The sequence below is a fragment of the Miniopterus natalensis genome, chromosome 3, assembly GCF_054644295.1.
Source record: "Miniopterus natalensis isolate mMinNat1 chromosome 3, mMinNat1.hap1, whole genome shotgun sequence".
In the NCBI taxonomy this organism is placed as follows: domain Eukaryota; kingdom Metazoa; phylum Chordata; class Mammalia; order Chiroptera; family Miniopteridae; genus Miniopterus; species Miniopterus natalensis.
Genome location: NC_142083.1, coordinates 20918114 through 20942079, shown reverse-complemented (window position 1 = coordinate 20942079; position 23966 = coordinate 20918114). Strand labels below are relative to the sequence as shown.

Sequence of the window (23966 nt, the reverse complement as noted above, 5' to 3'; positions counted from 1 at the left end):
CAAATACATGGCATGAAGCTCAGTTAATATGTTCTGAATAAATGAACAAATAGATGTGTGTGTGAAGGTCAGAACACTTAAAAGGAACTGAGGCCACAGAAATGAAATCTCCATGTAATCTCAGCTTGGGTTGATGCCATGGGACTTAAAAGAACAGGACAGATTTGAGAGGAATTAACAAAGGAAGAATTGATGATATCTCTGTCTTGTGGAGGAAGGGATGATTGAAATAGGGACCTGGCAGAAAGGGCTCCACATTTAAGTTAAATCATCTTAATTATGGTATATTATAGTGATGTCACCTGAAATTATTTTTGTCAATAACAGTACCTTGCATGATAGTTTACAAAGTACTTGCATACTAATGATTATATTTCATAGTTAACTTTAATATAGCTCTTAAATACTGTCGTTTTGTGCCCTGCATTCATATCCTACTTCAAGGAATTTTAAAGTTTTACCCTTAGTTTTATTTTCATAGGACTCAAAATTTAAATCACTGGCCTCTTCTCAAACTTTATAAGGTTTAATATATTTGCTCCTCAAATCTGTTAAAATCATTTGTGTTTAAAAGCCACAGATTGGAAAACCATAATTGTCAACAGTAGTAGGCTAAGAACAAAACTTCCCTAGTGGATAAGAGTTTGTTATATATATATATTGCTTCTAGCCAAAATACTAATGCTACTGTCTTCTTGAGCCTCTGGCAATTCCCTCAGCTTTACCATCCCCAGTTTCTCCTTCTATAAAGGGCAGGAGACGAGCTAACCAGTCATTCTCTCACCGGGCACCACAGAGCTACAGCGCAGTGTGGGAGGTGGGGATGGAGTGGGGGGTGACGGAGGAGGCTCTGGCATCCTTCCTCTCCTCCACTTTTCACTGTTTTATCTACTATGGCTACCTGTGAGGCTTTACTGGGATATAAGACTCTTCTTATTATCAAAATACAATAATCAGACAAAAAAGTATGAAAGGCACTGCCATTGAATCGGAATTGCCCTAAGGTTCTGATACAATACGTCAGAAGTACCTCCACCACTTAAAAATATCCACAGATAATTTCTCACCAAAAGCTGAGAAAACCTTAAACTAAATGAATGATCTCTAACGTTTCCTTTACTACTTTTATGCTCAATTCCATTTACAGAGTAAGAGAAGCACTGATGTTCCGTGTGATGAGAGGTTAGACAGCAACAGGGGCACTTGGGCTCCCATCCTTTCCTAAGGACAAACAGCATTGGGGGGGGGGGGTGCTGGAAAACGATTTCTGATGTCATTTCCAGCACTGCAGCCACAAGAAGAAAACATCCAAGAGAAATGTGTCTTAAACTACTCTTAGACTGACGAACCCACCTATAAAAGAACACAAATGCTATCAAATTAAAAATCTCCGAGGTTTCCTGTGACATTCCAGAACCTGCCTGGGGATCCACCTGAAGGAGTTTCAGAACTGGAATTGCTGCACATTAATCCAAGGGGGTACAGAGTGAAGATCTCATTCTCAGATAACCACACTCAGGGGGAAATTAGCTACCACATAAGAAAGACGACCATCTTGCAAAAATCCTCTAACCTTGGACAAAGTGATTTTTGACTCAATCCAGTACAGAAACAGCAAACAGCATAGGATGTAAAGAAACAAACACTGTAAACCAGAAACTCTGACATAAAACTTTCCACCACACTAACCGGCAATTAAGGCGTCCTTAGGCCACCGGCTGAACCAGTCAATGGTGCATCCTGAAATCAGGGCAGGGAACTTCAAAGCTCTATTTCGAAATTTCTCCCCCACCGGCGAAAAGCAGAGCACAATGTGAAGGTTCTGTCGGACCCTACTCATGAAGTAGTCATACAGGTTCTCGTTGGTCAGAGGACGTCTGGGGTGTTCTTTTTTCATGACTGATATGAGATCATTATTAATTTCATCAATTTCATCACGAGCAAATAGGTTGGAGACCTGAAAAAGTGCAGACATTCAAATTCAGTACAGACATATGAAAACAGATGGCAATGGGTAGCTCAATATGTATAATGTCTTTCCTCCATATGTCTTCTCAAACTCACCTTTAGAAAATTAACCAGCAGTCTTCGAGATGACATATACCACTCTTTAAAATACACAAATGATTCTATTACTAATGCAAAGTCATAGCCTGTCCTTGTAACCCCCTTCTGTTTGTTCATTTTTCACTTGGAGCGCTTCGTTGAGGTTTTAAATGTATAGCTCCACATTTGAGGAGTTTTATTCTCCAAAAACCCAACAGAAAAAGGCATTCTTCATACTGATCACATAATCCTCAACAATAGCACTTATTCAAAACTCTCATGCAAGGAAACAGAGACAGCTCTGAAGTCAGAGGGAATGTGAACAGGCAAAATATGTGAAAAATAAATGAGCTCCTACCTCACCCGATGATAAAACATTGTTCATATATTCCAAAAATGACTCATCCTTAATCTCATTGTCTGTGAAAATAAAAGTGACTCCTTTGCCTTGCTGACCAGCTGTTCTGTACAAAATTTTCAGATCTTCCATCAGATTTGATGTGTTGTAAGATCTAAGGAAATATTGTCATTGTGTCATTAGCTAAACTTCTTTGATGGTAAGGAAAGATCATTAAAACAATGCTTTATGTCATCTAGTCAACAACAACAAAAAAAGCTGATACTGTTCCATCACATAGCTGTTTTATTGTATGTGAATGTTACCAGTTTATTATCTTTACTTAAAAAGATGAAACTGATTTTTTTTTTTTTTCTTTCCATTTCTAATAGCTATTCCTTTGGAAGTAGTAGAAGTGTACCATCTTGTTAAAGTTTTGAGTACTTTGCTGTTCGCTAAAGTCAAGAGCTATTTTTATTGAGGTATAATTGACATATAACATTATACTAATTTCAGGTGTATAACATAATGATTCAATATTTGTATACATACTTTGCAAAATGATCACCACCATAAGTCTAGTTAACATCAAGTCAAGTAACATATTTACCTGCAAAGATGAACTTGATTTTTAAAACTCCACATTTTGTGAAACATTACAATTAATATTTTACACACAGAAAAAATCTAGAGTGAAAAGTAAACCTGAAACAAAAATGTAATGCTTATTACAACTAAATGTTATCTGAATGTTTGTTTCATTTTGAAAATATTTTTTGGTAATGATAATAGAAAAGCAAAAAGCAATAGAATATATAAGCACCATCGGCAATGATATTTTAGAAGATACCTCATGAATTAAATTAAACTAAACTAAATCATTTCAAGCCTTCATTATATGGGGTGAGGGCAATACCCAATTATAAATGGTGCCCTCCTCATCTCCCAACACAATTATTTTCATTACATCTTTGGATCACTTATGAAAGGGTTTGCTGAACGCTCAGTACATTATAGAATAGCTAGAAACATTATAAAATATCCTAATATAAATCCTTCACTATCAAAAGCAACACTTGGTGGAAATTAGCTTGTAATCATGAAATGTTAGAGAGGTCCCAATACAGAGAAGCCCATTACCGTCAAAAGTGAAAATAAGATATTCCAGCCCTGGAGACTGAGAGTTACTAAATTATTATTCAAATTTTGTGCCATTAAATAAACTCTGAGCTCAGAGCACAAGAGCAAATGGCCTTCTGATTTTTTAAAAGCTACTAAATATTTAACTTCTATACTCTGTGTTTTTTAACCTCTCTAACCTAAACCCTAGGACCAGAAGTACCACTACCACCCATCAATATTTTAAGAAGACTTCTAGAGAAGTGAGATCTAAGAGATTAGAATTTCAAAACCACAGTCCCCCCTGAAAAAAAGACAAAGGAAAATATCTCACCCTAGCTTCTCATGATATGTGAAAACTTTCAGCCCAGTCCCCTGGATCAAGAGGATCAAATCATAAGATCTGAGTCATACACAAACAAATGGTCATGCTTCCCAAACCTGAGGGTCTTGCTCCGCGGCCCTTGGCCACATGGCTGTGCAAAGGCTTAGCAGTAGGATGATCTCTTGAAGGCTATGAGAAGGCAAGGAGGCCTTCAACCCCTTTTCATCAGTAATAGAGCATTCCCAGTATGACATGCAGAGGAAATAATTTGTCATAGTGAGGGGAATCATAAGACATTTTACCGAGGCAGTGTGGTGCAGTGAAAGTCAAGACAGACCATAAACTAGTAACATTGTGGTCAATTCCCAGGTAGATCTGGGATTTCAGAGACGACATTGCCTCTTGGAGTCTCGGCTACAAGACAGGCTAACATTATAGGTCTGGCTAACCTACAAAGTTCTTGTAAAGATGAAATTAGCTGTGCATGTATCTATGGACTTCCATCAATGAGTTAATAAGCCAGCTAAATGCTTTTCCCTATGAGGCCAAGCCACAGCTCTAGACCAATGACCAATAGGTAAGACTTTCTGCTCCTACACCTAGAAATTAACCTCTAATAATTTTCAACCCAACTAAACTTCCCAAACTGGCCTCCTGCTTCTCATCTCAGTTTATCCTGAAATTCTGTTTAGCATGTCTGAATTACCCCTGCTTATCATATCTCTTCATGTTGACTTTTCCTAATTCTCCCTGCACTACGCATACATATCTGAAGACAACCCTTCTGGGGTCCCTATCTTGACGGGGAGCAGTACCATTTACCTACTTTCCCAGCCAGAACCAGGATGGACCAAGTCCAGAAGCTCAATTTCCTAACAATCTCTTAACTCAGTCCTCTCTTCTCTGTTCTCACTACCACCACTCATGACATTACCATCTCTTGCCGAGATCCCTGAGACAGCCTTATAACTGTTCTGGTTTAGCTCCTTCCATCCATTTACTGTACCGTACATACAAATCTGACACACCTTCCCCAGGAGTGACTTATTAATGGTCTATTGCTCTAGGAAGAAGTCCAAATCCCTATGACTCCTTCAAAGGTGTCCATTTCTCCTCCTTTCCCACTTTCCACCTTATGCTTAACTTAACTTCCTGCAGGGCCTCAAATGTGACTTCACATGTGCTGATTCTTTTGCCTGGAACATTCTTTACCGCTCCTCTTCTCTGAGATAGCTGTGACTCATATTCAGGTCTCAGCTGAAACATGCCTTCCTCCAGGAGGTCTTTTCTAACCATCCCCTAGACTAGGTTAGGGATCCTCCGTTTCAGCAGCACCTGGTCTGCAGTTCATTCCGTATCATAGACGGCACCTCTGCCTCCCACTGTGCTGAATGAGTCGCTCAGTGGTCTGTCCAGCCTGAATTACTGTAATCTGCGTGATGACACCGGCCAGGTTTACCTTGCTTACCATGGTCTCCCCTGCGTTTCGCCAGTGCCTGACATATTTTTAAATGTATGAATGACTAAATCTATCGAATTTTCCATTTATTTTTTCAGTTTACTAACACTCTTGAAATCTGAATTAACATTCAATAGGGATAAATCTCTTCTGAGATGCACCAAAAGGAATACACATAATATCCACATCATACATAACACAAAAACAGGAAGGCAGCAATGAGAGGCTGAAATGTCTCAAAAGCAAATTATTAGTGTGAAATTTTCATGGCTCATAGCCGAGGCTGAAGGGGGGAGATGATAAACTGAAGAAGAAAACTCCTGTGATGTTTTAAGTCTAGAAAATGCATTCTTAACGCAGGTGCCTCGGAGAGCCTTTGACCAAATCCACTTCGGGTTAATTAGAGTGAAATCCCGTTACCGTGTCAGAGCGATCTGGCAGGAAGTGTGGCCAGCGATGAACGAAGCCAACCTCGTCAGGCTCTGCTTCCCCGACCCGCCAACCCCGACCAGGAGGGCGTTTCCCCGGGGCGTGCGGATGACACGTGAGATCTGCAACAGGGAAGGGGAAAGGAATGATCATTCAGCACGGAAATACTCCACTTGTCCTTATTTATGCCACACAGCATTGTGGAAATGTAGATTTCTCCGGATGAGGCCGGGTGGAGGCACGAGGGCACCGCTGAGAGGGAGCCGTGTTTAGTGACGCGGAGCGGGGCGGGGATGTGGACTGTGCCTTTAGGAGGCCAGGGGGAGGCCAGCACACGTAAGTCAGCAGTCAGCCCAGGCTGGGACTTGCTCTGGGTCTTCAAGAAGGGAAACAAATGAGACTTCAAAGTTGCCTTTACTTTGCCCAACCGACTGCAGTAGGATAGGAAAGAGAACAGAAATTTCAAAAAGTGTATGTTTGGAATATAGAACCGGCCTTTGATTAGAACAACCTCCACAGTTCAAAAATGACAATTTAAATTGAAGAGAAGAAAATTCCCAGGATATGGCATAGAAACAGAATTTCTTTTTAAAGAAGAAAATAAGCTTAAACACCCTCCTGTTATTTGGCCAAGACAGCGATACCCAAGATATCTACCAAGAAGTGACGATGGGTGGGTCCACCAGAAGTCCACTCTATCCCAGCCAGTAGCTCCAGACCATTCCAAGTCCCCATCACGGTAAAAGTCCACGTTTCTTTGGCTTTTACGGGTGTAGAATGAACTCTTACAGCATCAGGCCCCCAATCCCACCTAGAGGGAATTCGGTGCAGAGTTCTCCTTGATGCTTTCTTCACCCTAGGTGGTAACTATCTTTCCCTCCTAACTGCAGGTTAACCCCGGGGTGTTGCTGTAACACCCACTTTTCTCTAGAGAGTGGGTTGGGGGCTACGAAGGAGCCACTTCCCCGTGGCTGGGGAGGCCTCCTGGAGTAACTCAGGCTCTGCACTCAGCCACAGTTTTGTTAAACATCCTTTCTCAGGACTCAGTAATAAGTTATGTTCTATTCATATTGACTACTCTTGGCTTTTGAATTATTTCCCCCAATTTAGTGTGAGCCCCAGGAAATGAAAACCATTTTCCTGTCTCTGTTGTGAGAATCTGTGAGATAGGGTTATACTGGGGACTTGGTTCAATTCCAAACCTATTTATCAAACACCTCAAGTCTGCCCGTCTCAGCAGTACTCCAACCAGTGAACGCTGAGGTGAATAAATTGGATACCCTCCCTCATGGAACTTATCACTCTGTAGGAAAGACAAACACACAAAAAAAGCATTCTACACAATGCAGTACCTGCTGAGAATGAGGTATTGGTGAGGTGGCCTGAAATCGGGATGTGTTCATCATAAGAAGTTGTTTTGTCTGGATTACACAATAGCCAGAGCATGACCCATGCAGCTAGAGTGCTAGGCAGGGCCTAGATCATAAAAAAACATACATGCCAGGGCCTGAATGTTAACCAAGGAGGCAAAAGAGATATTGCAGGAATACCTCTGTTTTTAAAAGAAAATCTTTATTTTAATTAAGGAAAGGATTAAGAAATATGGTTGGTCTCATATCACATCCTGTTTTGCTGCAATTTTATCTTCAATTCTGTCTCTTGGCTTCTATCATGTCTTATAACTAGGTCACATATTTCAAGACTCACATCCACATGACCCAAACATTGGATGTAGTTTTTACAGATAACAGGAGTGCAGAAGAGAGGGTCACCCTAGAATATAGTGAGAACTGTAGCATTTTAGCTCAAAATCCAGTCATGAATTCTTTGGCCAGTTCCAGAGCAGACACACTGGAGGCCCTGAGAATGAGGGAAAACATGGTCAAGGACCCCATGCCGAGGGACCCAGGCCTTGAATGTCATGCCCAAAGTGAAGAAATGCTCATCAGTCATCATCTGTGCTACAAAACACAGGAAAAAAGACAGCTCTAGGGGAATTCCTCAAGCACACGACTAACATAAATAACCTCATCTTCAATTTGAGCTATTATGAAATCCCAAGCCAATTAGATTTTGTCTCCAGTAGACACTTAGTCATGAAGTCGCCTTTGTTATTATTTATTCATAAAATCTTTTTTTCTTCTTCCTCTTTCTTTTAATTATTGAATATGACAGAATGTCTATTCTTCCTAGAATACATAACACTTACTTAACTATTAAATTAGGAGCTACTTTCAAAATTATTTATATTTGACTTTGAAAAAACACTTGCCCTTATAATTCAGTATGGATGTCTCGGGTTTTGGAGAATTTTGAGTTTTCAAGCTAAATGACTCATGCTGGGGAGGGTCCAACCCTGAACAAACTCTCTGTCTCCCAGACTTACTCCAGCCTTACAGAAATGCTTTCCTCCTGCTCTTCCATTTTCAGGGAGAGGGTTGACTAGATAACCTCTATGACCCTATCCATTTCTAAGATTCAGTAATTATTAGAGGTGACAATTTGCAGTTATGAGATTATACCTCCTGCTTAAACCTAAGTAATGGAAGAGAGCCTCAAATTGTCTTCTTTCTAACTAAAAGGATATAGTCTGAAGAAGTAATTCACAGAAGCAACGCAAGAATATCAGCAGCCAATTTTAAATGGCATTATCTTTCATCACAGCTAAATTAGGTCATATAAGTTACCAAGTAAATAACATATTTTACTTCCAACCTTAGAGGGTCAACTGCCCTGTGAATGGATAGATACATCAATGACTAATATGACCAAGTAGAAAGGAAACTATTTTCTTGGTGGATTTCATTCTAACAGAATTTTCATCCAACTCAAAGTCAATTGTTTATGCCCTATTTTTAAATTATTATTCCTAATTGTGGTGAAATACATCTAACATAAAACTCGTTATATGAACCACTTTTAAGGGTATAGTTTAATGGCTTTAAGTGCACTCACAATGTTGTGCAACCACCACCACCATCCATCTCCAAAACCATTTTCATCTTGCAAAAATATACCATCAAACACTCCCCATTCTCCCTCCCCCCAAGCCCCTGGGAACCACTATTCTACTTTTTGTCCATACGAAGTTGACTACCCCAGATATCCCATATAAGTGGAATCATTCAGTGGTTGTCTTTTTGTGACTGGCTTATTATTATTTCACTTCACATAATGTCTTCAAAGGTTTTGCACTACTTTTTATACTTATCCTTCGCACAATGCAAAAAATAAGCAGAATTTTTGCCTGTGCTGTGAACTCAGATGTCAACCACATTGATTCTATGTAGTGAAAATATTGAGCTGGAAGCTGTATAGCAGCAACACTGAATAAAATTATCATATCACACATTTGAAGTACACATGCTCTGATTTTAAGCCTGTATGTGTGACATGTTGCATTCAGCTGAGAAATTAACTTGGAATATAGCACTGAGTTTATTTTTAAGCTGAATATTCTCCTAGGTGATGGAAATGGGAGAGGAGGGAAACTTTCTGGTGTGAAGCCCAGAGTCAGTCACTTTGGGGAGGGGCTAATGGGCGTGGCCACTGACCTTGACTAAGTGGACCATCGCATCCTCAAAGAACACCAAATCCATGCCAGCGCCACGGACGCTCTCATTATAGAGCTGCAGGAACACATTCAAACGCTCCTTCAGGTGATCGAAAGACTCAACTGGCTCATAAACTTTGGGCACCTCAGCATCAGCCTCCTCAGGTGTTTCCCCTGCGATTGAGGAAGAAGAATCGATCATGTGTCTTCAACTACTTCCTTCAGTGTAAAGTAGCACACTCATGGCGCCACGAGTTAACACAAAATAACACTGATTTTTCATCCAGATGTCACAGTATGTCTTTTTATAAAAGAAAGCAAGCAATATCTAAAAGCATTAGAATTTTGATGATCACATGCAGTCATATTTCTTTCCTGTCCATAATGGGCCAGTTTCAAATAATGTTATAAATACTGAATTTAACTTGTATCCATAATCGAACATTGTCATTTCAAGGATCCTCCCAGATACATTCACCTAATGGTCAAAACAAAGATCAAAAAAGTAGGAATTTAGTGCCGAAATCAGCAACAGAGGTCAAGAGTTAAATGATTTTTTAATAAGCATAAAAAGGTCATTGCATCTGCCCAGGCAATTTTTATAATTCAGAAACTTCAGATTAGTGGTGAGGATAGAAGTGAATTTTGGGGAATGGAGGTAGCAGGTTCAGAGAAAAGGAATGATGATTTCCTAAATGAATAAACATATTGAATTATTTCACTGGGAAATATATATATTTTTTTAATTAGAAAAGTATTACTGGCTTAATACTTTTCAAACTTTGACTATAAAGCATAATACCAAAGAAAAAGCTGAACTGAGCACATATAAATTCACTATCAGTTAACAGTAACAGGAAAAAAAAAGTGACACATTTGTTAAATATACTAATAGCAACTTAGAAATTCAATGGGTACTAAAAAAGTGAGTGGATCTTCCAAATCTAATACTACATAATTATTTTCAATTGACCCTGTCTTAATATAATTGTATATTAACTTTTTATGACAAAGCAAGAAAATTGACTTAACATAATCATTAGCATGGCCTATTTGCAAAGCTCTCACTAAGTGAATTTCAAGTCATGTCACTGTCTCATAAATGTTCAACTCAAGCCCTGAGAAACAAAGTGCTTTGAAGTCACAAAAAATAAGTGCTTGCCTCCAGATGCCACCCCCCTAAAATGCATTTGTGCTTTGCTCCTTGAAAATCATAATCTAAATATTTATCTTTTTGAATCAGAGGAAATAAAATACATAAATTCTAATTATCTGGCAAATGCTCTTACCTTTACAGCATATTTGTATTTGTGTGACCTGGTTTAAAATAAAATGTGTCAGCTTCTTTCTGTGGAAGGACCCTTCCAAATGCACAGCCAGCAATAAACCTCCTTTCACAATTTCCAATCAGAAACTGGATAGATCACATACATCCTTATTAAATCTAGAAAGGGGCTGCCTGGTCATTACCAATCATTTAAAAGATATAAATAGCATGTGTTTAAACATGCCTTTTTCAATGTGGAAATTAACTTAAAATTCATCCTCAGTAAAGAAGAGGTCACTCAATAAAAGAAAAAAAAGTTCTACTCAAGCTCAGTTATTTCTAAGGGAAAAAAATAATTGGGGCACTGCTTTTCATAAAAAACGTAATGTATATCTCAATTTGCCGTGGAACTGTAACCACAAAAGCCTGCCTCCACATCACCCATCTCTTTCCAATTATATTCAATGGCCCTCTCAGACAGGCTGAGGTTTTTCTTTTTACTTTGAACACTCGGGATGACCCAAATAATAATAACTGTCATTTTTGCTGCCTTTCATTCGACAGTGACTGTGAGCCACAGGTGGCGCGGGCCATTCTGCAGGTAGCATTTCACTTATTTCTCACAGTGCCCCATGATGCGTATGTTCATCTTTTCATTCTTATAAATGAAAACGAGGTTCGAGAAAGTTCAGAGGCTTGCCCAGCTAATGTGATAGGTCCCTTCTTCACATCCACCTGTGTGCGACAGCTGTTAAGTCCCCTGGCGCTTTCTTCAGCCCTAGCCTGCCTCCCAACTTTACCTTAATACCCAAGACTCACATGCATGAGAAGTAGTTAAACTCTGAGCTCCACGAGCATGCATTTGTTTATTCATTCTATATTTACTGCGCGCCTAGGATGTCCCGGCCTTGTTTCAGTAAAGTTTGCTAGACAACCATTCAGCATCCCTAAACAGAACCTTTCATCTTCAGATATCCCTTTGGGGAATTTCAAACTCTGCTTCAATAGTTTACCTGTCAATGGGGGGGAGGGGGAGGAGGACATCTGTGTAATACTTTCAACATTAAAGATAAATTTAAAAAAATAGTTTACCTGTCACTTCAGGTGCATCCCTCAAGAAATCCACAAAATAAGTGTCAATTCCACAATCCACCAAGAGTTTTTTCTCTTCACCAAACTCCTCTTCCACCAAACTTACTAAAGCCTTATCAAACCAGGTCACATCATCGGACACCGTGAAGCGATCAGCTATCACGCGTTTACACTCATGCTTCCACAGCCTTAACAGTTCCTGCAGAAAGCACATTCAAGTGGGTTACTGTCATTATGCCAGAGTTGGGAACTCAAGGTCACAGTAATGCACAGTACCATCCTTCCTGATTTCAGATGCTACATTTTAAAAAGTTAGGGTTAAGATATACTTAACTTCATGTCAAATTCATCTCACTCAAGAATATTAAACAGAAAGTCGGGTCTATTCATTTTCAGTCTTTAAAATAAAATCAGAACTTCTCTAGACAAAATACTAAAACCATTCTGATCGACAAAAAAACTAATATTCTATGTAAAAGTCTCACCTTTATGATAAATTAGTGTTTTGATAAGACACCTACATTCATGTGGCCAGAGCATAATATAAAATGCAATAATAATATAAAACTCTCACACAACTGAGATATTACAAAGGTATATTAATGTAACACAGTGTGAAGGTAATTTGTGGAGAGAGATATACATCATCTGGAGAAGGCAATCACCTAGTCCAGGTAATCCAGGGCCAAAAGTTAACCAGAAGTTGAGGAAATTAATTGCTCAATACACCTGTTCCTATAACAAGCATAACAAATGTTTGTCTAAGCTCATTGATATGAAAGACTAGTGGAAATTTCTTAACTTGGTAACATTTTGCAAGTTAGAAGGGTTTTTAAGCCATTATACTTCTAATGATAAAATTCTATTTAGTTGCCAGAATATAAAAGAAGTATCGTAAAATATATTCAATGACTCAGTTAAAACAAAAGTTCGTGATAAAACCAACTGTTAAAACTATTTATGCTGATTTGAAATAAATTCCCAAAAATGGCTACTCAAAAAGTAATATTGGAGACCTGTATTCCACCAGGCCATTATTTTGTCAATAACTCTGAGCAAAAATCAAGTCAAAATGCTCATTGCTGTTAAAATGACTCACGCTTCTCTGTAATACAGAGAGTGAGTTTTTGCCCAAATGCCTTGTCTTGGAGTCACCCAGTGCAGATACCTACTTTGTGAGCAATGCTGTTTCTTTAAAAGGTCAACACAGGAGCCTAATGACAGCTTAGTTGATATCTCAACTGTCTCTGCCTCTTGATGTGAAGTCCCATAAAACCCATTTGCTTAACTACCTCTTTGGTTCCATAAAAGCCTGAAAGAGAGGCCAGGGTCGCCTTAGCCTGAGCACAGACCACACTTTGGTTCCTTGTTTGAAGGGAGCTCTATAATGCTGGGAACTATTATATTCAAGTGTATGCACAACAGCTCATTTTTCTGTCAAATGAACTTTCTTCTCTTCTGCCTCTTTTCAATTTTACCAAAACCTGATTCTTTCAGTGCATTTAGTCATATGGGAAGGAAAGATCACGAATGAATAACAAAATGGTTTCTTTTTTCAATTTTGAGTATCTGTAAAGATAATTACTATGTAAGTTAAAATGTCACATTTAAAATATGAAGACTATTATATCATAAAATCAGTAGTGATCTGTTCCATTATTTAGTAGAAGAAAAATACCTTATGATGAGAAAATAAAATCAATTGTTTCTTTTACTCTATTAACAGAAAATAGCTATGTATAACCATTTCCTTAAATCTAATTTAATTAGAATTTTTAAGTGAAATTTTCTGACGTACATTTTCTTTATTTATGTTAATTGAAAAGCAGCAAAGAAAAAAATATCTGTGATAAAGCACCTAAAAATATTTTCATAATTCCACTAAAGATGACATTACTAAGAAATGTAGGGTGTACAGTGAATAACAATATTATTTTTCTTTCTTATGTATGACTTACATCTGGTTCCTTGATAACCTCTGAGGTAGTGTTCAGCATTCCCTGCCAGATCCTAGAAAGATCTCGAAGATTAAATACATAATGGAATTTTGCAGGGGTAGGGAGCATTTTAATTTTAGTCATCTGCCATAGCCGGCGCGTCAGGGGAACCAATTTTGTCACTGAATCTCTCACTTCTTCTGAAAAACCCCTTTGGATACAGTAGTAGCCTATCCCAATCACACCTGAAAGGGGGAAAAAGGCATAACATTTTGACAAACAGTTCGAATCAACTAAATTAAGATGAAAAACATTATAATGCAGAGTTTACACAAATATAATTACACATTTTAATATACAACCACATATTAAGGAAATTTATAGTATGTTCTCTTGTTTTTTAAAACCTAAAATATATATATAAGTTCAAGTAAGTTAGCACTCAAATACTGAAAAGTTGATTAAGAAATAATATTGCAATTCTAGCTGAACTAATTCAATATTATTAAACAGGTAACTGATAAATATATAAAGTTGTCTTATAAAAGAGATAAGAAAAAGGGAGATTTCATGAATGTATTAAGATTTTCCCATTCTTTTGTTGCATTTACATGCATTATAAAATATTTTAATTTACTTCGTATGTAAAATTTTCCAAGCCCCGCCCCCCTTCCAAAAAAAGATAATTAAAAGTAGCCGTCATACTTCCTGGTCAATTTTACTTTTCCCAAGTTTAGATAATTCACATGTCATTTGGTTTCCAAACCTTTGCCCACTGCTGTGACTGAAGGCAGGCACTGCCCAGGGTGCTAAGATGACATTTTGGTCTGCCAGAAATTAATTAGGGTAATCCTAATGAGTTTTTCTCAGTATCAGATTCAGAAATGCTAAATTATTACCTATCACAAATGACATAACTTACACTCTTTCTCTGCAAAGAGTAATTCCAAAATCAGTTATAAATCATTTTTATTACTCAGTTCAATAATTATGGTTACCTACTGGGCTAGAGTTTCTTCAACAAAATTATACCTGAAATACTACACATTTAATCAATCAATAATTTGTTACTCTCTAAATTACTCTGAGGATCAGACTATGACTAATCTCAGTGCAAAATTATTTCTGTGCAAAATTATTTTTTTGGCCAGAATCATTATATGGGCTGGTTGAAGTATCAGCTATATAAACTTTTGGCATGATATTATAGCAATACAGATTTTAAATGTGTGTGTCCATGAGGAAATGAACTTACTACATAAGTCCTTATATTAAAAAAAAAATACACTACTTGAGAGTGATAAGGGCCACAGATTAAGGAGCCACCCAGTGCTCCTTCTGTGTTGACTCTGGATATATATTTTCTCACTGGAAAACAAGGAAGTGTTCTTCCCCCCCCAGCCCCATCGACATGCATCTTACCAAAGATCTTGTCCACGGAAGCATCGGAGGGCAACGTGCAGTTAAATATAGAGAACTGCCTCTTGAGTCTTTGGGGTATATCATTGCGTCCGCCCCCAGGATGGATCATGGCTGCCAAAAGCTGAATGTCCACAATGCTAGTAAACTCCCCAGGCTTCTCTAGGTTATAAAAACCATTCTGTTCCATCAGCTGTCGCACTATCTCATTAGTAACCTAAGAAAGACAACTTTCAGAATTAAAACGTCACTCCATTATATCCTGGAACATAACTTCTCGTGTCCTTCAAATTAATGCATTTGATGGGAATTCAGGAATTATATGTTGGGAAATTTAAAAAAGATTTATTCATCAAAGAATACATCAATGTTGAATTAAAGAAAGTGCACAATGGGATCAATATACCTGGTCTCCCCATTCATTGATTACTGGCATGTTCACATCATCGATAAAAACAGTCATCTTCTTTCCTGCAGGAGGGCCATATGTCGTACCCATGCGTTTATCCACATAACTCTCTATTGTCCTCTGTTAAGCAAGAAAACCAACAGAAATGTCTGTGAAAATATCCCCTAAAACATGGTCAATTAGAAGTAAATAACATTCCAACCAATATTAATTTACAATGAGATGGGACCCTTCAGTCCATTTCTACAGATTTACTTTTGTCTTATTGTGCCTGTGTTGATGACACTAAAACCCCCAACCCCCATTATTCAAAGAGTCCAGCCCTTATAATGAGGGACAAAATTAAACGGGGCTACTATCCAAGAAGCTTCTTAGGTCTGCGCTCTGAGCCGCACAGCCTGCTGTAGTCTGAGGCTGGCTCTCCCTCCTCTGAGGAGGCTGCCAGCTGACTTCTGTGGCCTGACGGGATCTAGACTCACTGCTCTGGGGCAGATGTAATCACTCTACATCACCTCTCATCCCACAAGACCAAGTGAGAACACTCACTCACATCCCCCCTCTCGTTTCTACATTCTGAGCTTAGGTGTCATGGGAGACTACACCATACTCTATGAAAACACTTTCCTAGCAATATGAAAAGGAACATTAAAGCTGATGAAAGTAATATGTTAAATGTCAATTACACTTCAGTAAAAATTAAACTGATGAAAGGGGTAAGAGGGGCATGAAAGAAGGACCCCAGATTATTGACTATGGTATTATCATTTCCATGGTAGCTGAATGTAGTTTGAAAGTTAATTAGTCATTTAAAATGGGTGCACTGAGTAACCAGAGCTATAGCACTGCAAAGAAAACAGAAGGGGCTTTGTGGTTCTCATGCTCTAAAAGTTCAGTCTTAAAGACCTCATTTCATTTCTGCCACTGTACAGATCCTTGATTTTAAGTCAGAGTAAAGACAATGCATAAATATAGGAGAAAGTGGAGGTATACTAACATAAAATGCATCCCCCTCCTATCCAAAAAAGTTTTCTCTTACTTCACAATGAGCAAACTGGTAAAAAATGACTTTAATATCTAAGATATAACCACACAATAAGGCCAAGATATAAGCAAAAATCTATGTACCTGTCCCTGGAAATCTTCACAGTTTGGTAATTTCAAATTTTAAGTTCCCATCCTCATTTTAATGAATAATAGCAAAAGATATGAAATTTTTCACTGTTTTTAAATAGAAAGATATATAACTATATCACAACTCATTCAATTGCAAAACAAATCTCCCCTGACAGCACTGCAATGGCAAAAAGAATTTTATATTCCCTGACATAAAAGCAAACTGTTTGAAGTAATGAACTGGGCTAAATTTAGCTCTGCTTTCCAATGAATTTAAATGCATAAGGCAATTAATAATCTCCTGACACCTCCCTCTGGCACTAGAGCCTTCCAGGCATTCCCGTGTCTATTAGTGAGAACTCACGGACACATGAAGATTTTATGTCTTGGGGGTGCCTTTTAAGAGCTAAAAGCCATAGGTAGACTAGGTGAGAGAATATAGCCACATACCTGCACTTTCTTCCCCTTGGTTATGACCCTAATTTCTTTGAGATAGCAGGGAATTACTAGTAAATTATGTATGTCCTAAAAGAGCTAATCTGACAGAAACAAAGTAGAGAGAAAAATTAAATAGCTTGTGAACATGAAGTTGGATTTCTTTGTTTTTATAATTGCTGCCCATTAAACAGTTACCTAATGAATTCTGAAGTTTGGTGGGACCTCCTGAAGGCCTGGAACACAGTAATTGTGTGCTCCACTCCCCATATGCCTATTTGGGAATGTTTGGGAGAACCATACACTTGGACTGGTATCTCCAACAGGACTTCCCCACTTGGATGGCCCAGAGCATCACGAAATGAACGTATCTAAACAAATACCTTTTATTCACCCCAAAGCCTGCACGCGCTCCCGGGTGCCCATTTCAGAGACAGGCCCCAACCACCTAATTGCCGCATTCAAACATTTCCACATCCAACACTGACAAATCCTCCCTATTAAAATTTCAAAATTGCCTTTTAACGTATCTCCTCCTCTCTGAACAACGATATGCCCTAGGTTGATTGTTCGTCTTTCTCATAGGGATTAATGTCGCAGCCACTTAAATTGCCTTCCCAGCCCCCTCCGGCCAGTACTGGATGGGAACTTCTTTATAAGTCATATACGGCTTATACCGTGTGATTCATAATTTTATCTAGAGTTCTCTGCCTCCCCAAGGAATCAGTAGGAAGAATTACTGATCATTTTTGTAAAGTTCTGCCTGGCCTTCTTCACCTCTGTTCCCCTCTCCCATCCTTCTGGTGGTATAAGCCATGGTCCGGTAATAAAAATAGGTATATTCGTTTATTTAGTTACTGCCTGTCTCCTCCGCTAGCATGTAAGGAGGTCAGGCACCTTGCATCTTTCTCGTCGCTGCACCTCCAGTGTCTAGGAGGGTATCTGGTACCATGTCCTTATCAGTAAATATTTGATGCACATGTAAATAAAGACAAGAAACCTGGAAGTCACCTTTCTTCTCTCTCTTCCATCCCTCTCTGCCAATAATATCCACTCAACCTGTCAGTTCTGCTTTCTAACCACAACTTGGTGCATCTCCACACTGTTTCCATCCCCACTTTTGTTCTCTCGGTGCAGCCCACCTCCCTCCTGAGGAATTAGCACAGTCACCTCCCCTGCGGCCTCCCTGAGCGCAGCCACATCTCCTCCACCGCGCCGTCCCCTCTGCAGCCAGGAAAGCCGTCGGAAGGAGGCACAGAGGTGGAGTGGACTGGAAAGCGCTGTGGAAGTCCTGGGAACCTGGTTTCTCACTCAGGTTCCGCCACCAACCCACTGTGTGAACTCCAGGACTTTAATCTCCCTCCACCAGAGTACATTAATATCAACAGTAAAACCTGACATTTTTAGAGAACTTTACCATTAAAAAAATACTTTCACAGAATCTCTTGTGATTCTCCTCTGCAAAGTAGTCTCCTAATGTGTTCTGAGGAGTCAAAGAATTTTCTGCAACTTCAGGAAGCAAGGATAGGGCTGGAAGGGGTTTCGGAGCCCAGCTGGAGCCCAGCTCCAATTCCACCAAAGCCAATTCTTGGCAACTTGTTTTGTAGCTTAGTTTTCTGCATAAAATTTCCTTTGAAAACACAGTTCTGAGTCTAAAAAAAATGTGGAATTTCCTTCCTGGCTCTATGATTCTCATTAAAAAGAAAAAGAAAAAACACCTATTGCTATGCAACCATTTATAATACTGTTGCATTCAAAACACTTCATGATTATTTTTAGAAGGGATAAATTCAGAATTCAGAAATTCTCTTAAGAAACTTTCACTTTTTCCTTCTTTCTGAATTGTTTAAATTTTGAAAGATATGTATGAATTACTTTAGAAAATAGAAAAATACATTAGAACAATATTTGTTTTGGAAATAAATGAGACATCTCTTTTAAAAGACCAACTGAATTCCCTCCACCCAAGAAGAGGGTAACCATATATAATTTTTGCCTAAAGCACACACTTTCGATAGTGACAGGGGATGCCGTTAATTATTAATCTCAGAAAATGGAAGTAAACTGGACTGTCCCAGGCAAAGAGGGACATACAGTCAGTCCTTCTACTAATAAAAGATATGGAAGTGACACATGGTGAACACAAAGGAAACCCTGATGAAAACAACCTGCCCAAACAGATATGTGTTCCTGAGTGGATTGTGTGCTATCATGGTATCCGGATGACTGGCCAGTACCTATTTTCTCACTTAGAATTTCAACTTGGTTTGAGTCCAGATAAGTGGGAGATAGAGAGACAAATGCTCAGCTCCATCAGCCCTTATTTAGCATAAAAGGCTGAAAATTACAGTGAGAAAGTTAATTACAGCAGTTTGGCTAATTGAACACTTTCTAAAACTAATGAGTCTAGCTTAATCGAAAGCTCAGATGCTCAGCAGTCAGAACAGGCACTAAACAGAGTAGATTATCCTGTAATGCTTCTGAACAGGAAACGAAATAATGAATTGTTGATGCCACCTTCACACTGAAGGACAGGAGGGAACTGGTCTAAAGTAGTTGTGAATCAGATAACAGGACCTGAAAGATTATAAATTTTTATGTTTTAAAATCCTGCTTTCTAATTCTTATAATTATCATACTTCAATGTGATACCATTGCTAGAAATTTATTATATAGCCTGTGAATTTGTATATCAATCAACAAAGGGGTTGCTTTCCAGATAATATATGCCTTTCTCCAAGAAATTAATAAATATCTCATGCTAAAGAAACATATGCCAAGGTTGCCAGTTAGGTCCCCAGTCAGGTCACACACAAGAGACATAGACCACAGATCTTCACCACCTTAAAGGGGTAAATATTACTTTTCAATGATAAGTTAATCAAAAGCAAATCTCTTGGGATTTGGATTCGCCTAAAAACTTTCCTTCCATTTTCAGTGTATTAAATGTGGCCTTTTATTGGTGCATTCTTAGTTCTAATACAGATATGAGAGGTGACTTAATAACAGCTGAAGCATGAACTGACTTGTAGGATTTCCTCCTGTTTCAATAGGGTCTTAAATAACTTAGGAACAGGAGAAAGCAACCACATAGCCACTGCAAACCCAGGTCATTCTTGGAAGCTTCACTGACAAAAGCAAAGCAAATTTGAGGGGGGGGTTTCTGTTACTTTTCAATGATATGATAGGGTAACATCTTTAGTATGTTAAGATTCTAAGATTGTATTCCTTATTGTAATTGATAACGGGAGCTACTGTGAAATGTTGAGTCAGGCAACAACAGATAAAAGTGACAATACAGGAACCAGAGATTGGAAGGAGAAAAGAGGTAGACTGTAAAAGAATTAGACTTGAACAAAGACCAGCTGGGGATTCCTTCCTGCTGCCATCCTGGTGTGAAATAGTGAAGAAGTGGATTGTGCAGAGGCAGACTGGGAGAAGGAAGAACAAGGAAAGGATGGGAAAAGTATCTCTTTAGATACATTAACAGCCCTTGACTCAAAAGAGATCCATCAAAGATGACACCAATGTCTCCTAAAGGCTAGAATAATATTAACACCCACAGAAAAGTAGCCAGTGAAACAGAGGGTCCTAATGATTTGAGTTGATTTGTGACTACAGCTTTAGAAAATCACTTTTTCTCTTTCTTTCTCTCTACACCTCATAGACCTAGCCTTTCCTCCCATAATCTTAACCCTTGAAGGCAGCAGAAGACAATAGCCTGGACTTGACTAATGGTTGCAAGGTCTGGACCTCTGATAGACTTAAGACAACATCTTTTTTTTAATTTATCTTTATTATTGAAAATATTACAGATGTCACCCTTTTTCCCCATTGACCCCTTCCATCCTGTACCCATAGCGGGACAATTTACAACAGCTAAGATCTGGAAACAGCCCAAGTGCCCATCAGTAGATGAGTGGATAAAAAAGCTGTGGGACATTTACACAGCTATGGAATACTATGCAGCTGTAAAGAGGAAGGATCTCGTACCCTTTGGGAAAGCATGGAGGGAACTGGAGTATTATGCTAAGCGAAATAAGCCAGGCAGAGAAAGACAAACATCACTCACATGACCTCATTCATATGTGGAATCTAATAAACAAAATAAACTGATGAGCAAAATAGATTCAGTGACATAGAAGACAACATCTTGACCTAAGTTATGTTTCAGCTCCTGACCCCTAAGGGGGAATGACCCCCTGGCTACTTTTCCATGAAACCAGGCAGAGAGAGGGCAGAGCAGACCTCAGAGCTGTCCTCCGGACTTGAAGAAATGATGTATTACCCTTACCTCACCTCCAACCAATCAGTTTCTAACACAGCCCCAAACCCCTAACCCACCCTCGGTGTCTTGTGATTTTGCCTTATGTAATCTGTAACCTGCATGCCTTTGGCGAGTCAGGTCTTTAAGAGCACAGCTCACCTACACTCTGGATTGGCCAATCCTATAGTAATAAACTTTCTTCACTGCAAACTCCTGCTTGTGCATTTCTTTGGGCCAGTGCATGCAGGAACATGGACTCATATACTGGGGTTTGGTAACAACGGTAAGGAAAGGAATTAGGTTTAGGTGGGGGAATAAATGATATTTCTTTCAGTCAGTTTTGGATTTTATACTTTCAGAGACTTTTCTACATAGATATTTTAAACTGGACTAAGAACTTTAACACCTTATATGAGCTTTTCATTTCTCCATAATTTAAGATGTTTATATATTTTAATCTAATTAGGGAGAAATTCTACTGCAGTGAAAAAGAGAGATAATGGGAGACATACGGAGGGGATCTACTACGGCTATGAGAGTGGAGACACGGCTCAGTGGGCACAGCAGAACAGTAGTGAGATGGGAGCCTCCCATTTAACACAAACCCGGGCTGCATGAGCAAATCCAAAGAGCCAGTACCTGAAACATCAGTGGGGTGGTTGCAGAAGAAAAGTTCAGACTCTTAATCATGTGACTTTCAGGATCGTATTTTGACATAAATCCTTTGATTATGACAGTTTTGGCTGTTCCTTGCTCACCAATTAACAGCACAGCCTACAACAGGCGGTGAGAAAGAAATCCAAGAAATACAATAAGATGATTGTCATGGACTGAATGGTGTCCTTCACATGTTGAAGCCCCGACCCCTCAGAATGTGACTGCATTTTCAGAGAAGGTCTTTAAAGAGATAATTAAGTTAAAATGAGCCCATTAAGGTGGGTCCTAGTTCAATCTAACTAGCACCCTCATGAGAGGAGGAAATCTGGATAGACAAAGAAACAGCAGGGACACAGATAAAGACCACTGGGCGACACAGTTAGAGGACAGCCAGTCAGCCATCTGTGAGCCAAGGAGAAAGGCTTTAAAAAAAAAAAAAAAAAGCGAAACCTGCTGACACCTTAATTTTCAAGTCTTAGAACTGGTGGGGAAAAAAAAAAATGTCTCTTGTTTAAGCCACCAGTTTGTGGTATTCTGTTATGTCAGCCCTAGCAAAGTGATACAATAATCCAAAATGAAGGATTTCTCTTCGGAAAAACAAGTCAAAATTCACTTTTTCTCATGAGAAATTATTAATTATGAGTGAGAGCTATTCGACACTAACACTGTTATTGTCTGAATAATAAAAGAAGCATACTAATTTGGGTAATATTTATATTCGTGTTTCCCCATCATGTTTAAAAATAAGCGATTGTTTATAAAAGTTAAAGAGCCTACCTTGCCCTGTTTAGCAATGGTGTTAATTAGGAAGTCAGTCCTCACATTGTCCACATTTGGCACGAGGATGGAGCTGTATTCTGGGGTGGCGTCAAATGGGTACTCATACTCCTCCGTACGTGTGTCCCAGTGTGTCCAGGTACCTGGGGTAAACACACAGCATTCCTCCCTTTAAATTCATTCCTGTGAAGTACTTAACTGTAATGAGAAGACATCCTTGACATCTCAGTAAGGCATCTTCGCAAAACTCCCCGTAAAATAAAAGATCACTAAAATCAGAGAGATCGAACTACTTTTTAAGTATGTGTCAGCTGAGTCAAAATGTCCCTAAGATATTCCAAACTGGTGCTATGAAGAAATATTTCAAAGTCTTCTGAAAATTTTAAAAATATTTAGGTTTTCAGTAACATAAAGTATGCATAAAAGTACAGAACACTGTAACAATAGTATGTACCTAAAATTATTTTTAAATGTTTAATCTCACAAACTTTTCATCGCTCACTTCCTTAATTGCAAAAAGGGCCCTAAGACGCCATATATAAATATTGTGTGTGTATATTTATTTATTTATTTTTATTTTTATTTGTGTGTGTATATGTATTTCATATATGTATATATATGTACTTTATATATGTATGCACATGTAAATACTTAAAGTATATGTATACAGGTACAGATGTATAGATACACACATATTTGGTAAAAAATGTACTTCACACTTTGTAATTTGTACATAAACTGCTGATTACATCAAATGAACAGCTGAACTAGATCTGATTGGGGGGGGTTAATTTTGTTTTTAATTCATTAAAAGTTCCGTATACGAGATATTTAACAAGAGGCAAGTGCATTTGGAACAGAACTGAAATAACCATTTGAAAAAGAAACAAGTTTGCTTTCTTCACACAGGAAAATTCCCATTTCAATTTTACAGCCAAGAGTTCTAATTACCACTTAGAAATATATATCTAAGTAACTGTTCCCGTGTGTTACGCATGGATGGAAACGAGCGTCCTCACCATCAGAGGCGACATAATAATCAAACATGCCGCCGGTGCCCGCCGGCGGCAGGTCCAGGGCCGGCGCCTCCGGGGCCCGCAGCCAGTGCTCCAGCCGCCGCCGGCCATCCAGCTCCAGCGGGGCGCCCACGCTCCACATCAGCGAGAAGACGTACAGCCGCCCCAGGTGCTCGGGCGTCACCTCGGCCCCCTGCTCCTGAAGCCAAAGAAAAGCGCCCTAATTACTTAATTCTCAAGCCAAAACTTTGCTTTGAGGTTTTCATGAAAATAGCAAAGATTAAAAGGGCCAACAGTTTTCCCTCCAAA

General features: G+C 38.8%; 1 protein-coding gene across 1 annotated transcript in view; it reads right to left on the bottom strand.

The window, feature by feature from the left end:
- DNAH5 (dynein axonemal heavy chain 5) overlaps positions 1-23966 on the bottom strand; it is a 153791-nt gene that overhangs the window by 52889 nt on the left and 76936 nt on the right. The window contains exons 45-55 of the mRNA XM_016217304.2: positions 23661-23856; positions 22642-22784; positions 21847-21981; positions 15390-15512; positions 14987-15200; positions 13586-13809; positions 11628-11826; positions 9270-9442; positions 5707-5837; positions 2405-2558; positions 1690-1957 (exon numbers count right to left, since the gene is read on the bottom strand). Coding sequence (XP_016072790.2) covers positions 1690-1957; positions 2405-2558; positions 5707-5837; positions 9270-9442; positions 11628-11826; positions 13586-13809; positions 14987-15200; positions 15390-15512; positions 21847-21981; positions 22642-22784; positions 23661-23856 — 1960 coding nt within the window. The remainder of the gene's footprint in view (positions 1-1689; positions 1958-2404; positions 2559-5706; positions 5838-9269; positions 9443-11627; positions 11827-13585; positions 13810-14986; positions 15201-15389; positions 15513-21846; positions 21982-22641; positions 22785-23660; positions 23857-23966) is intronic.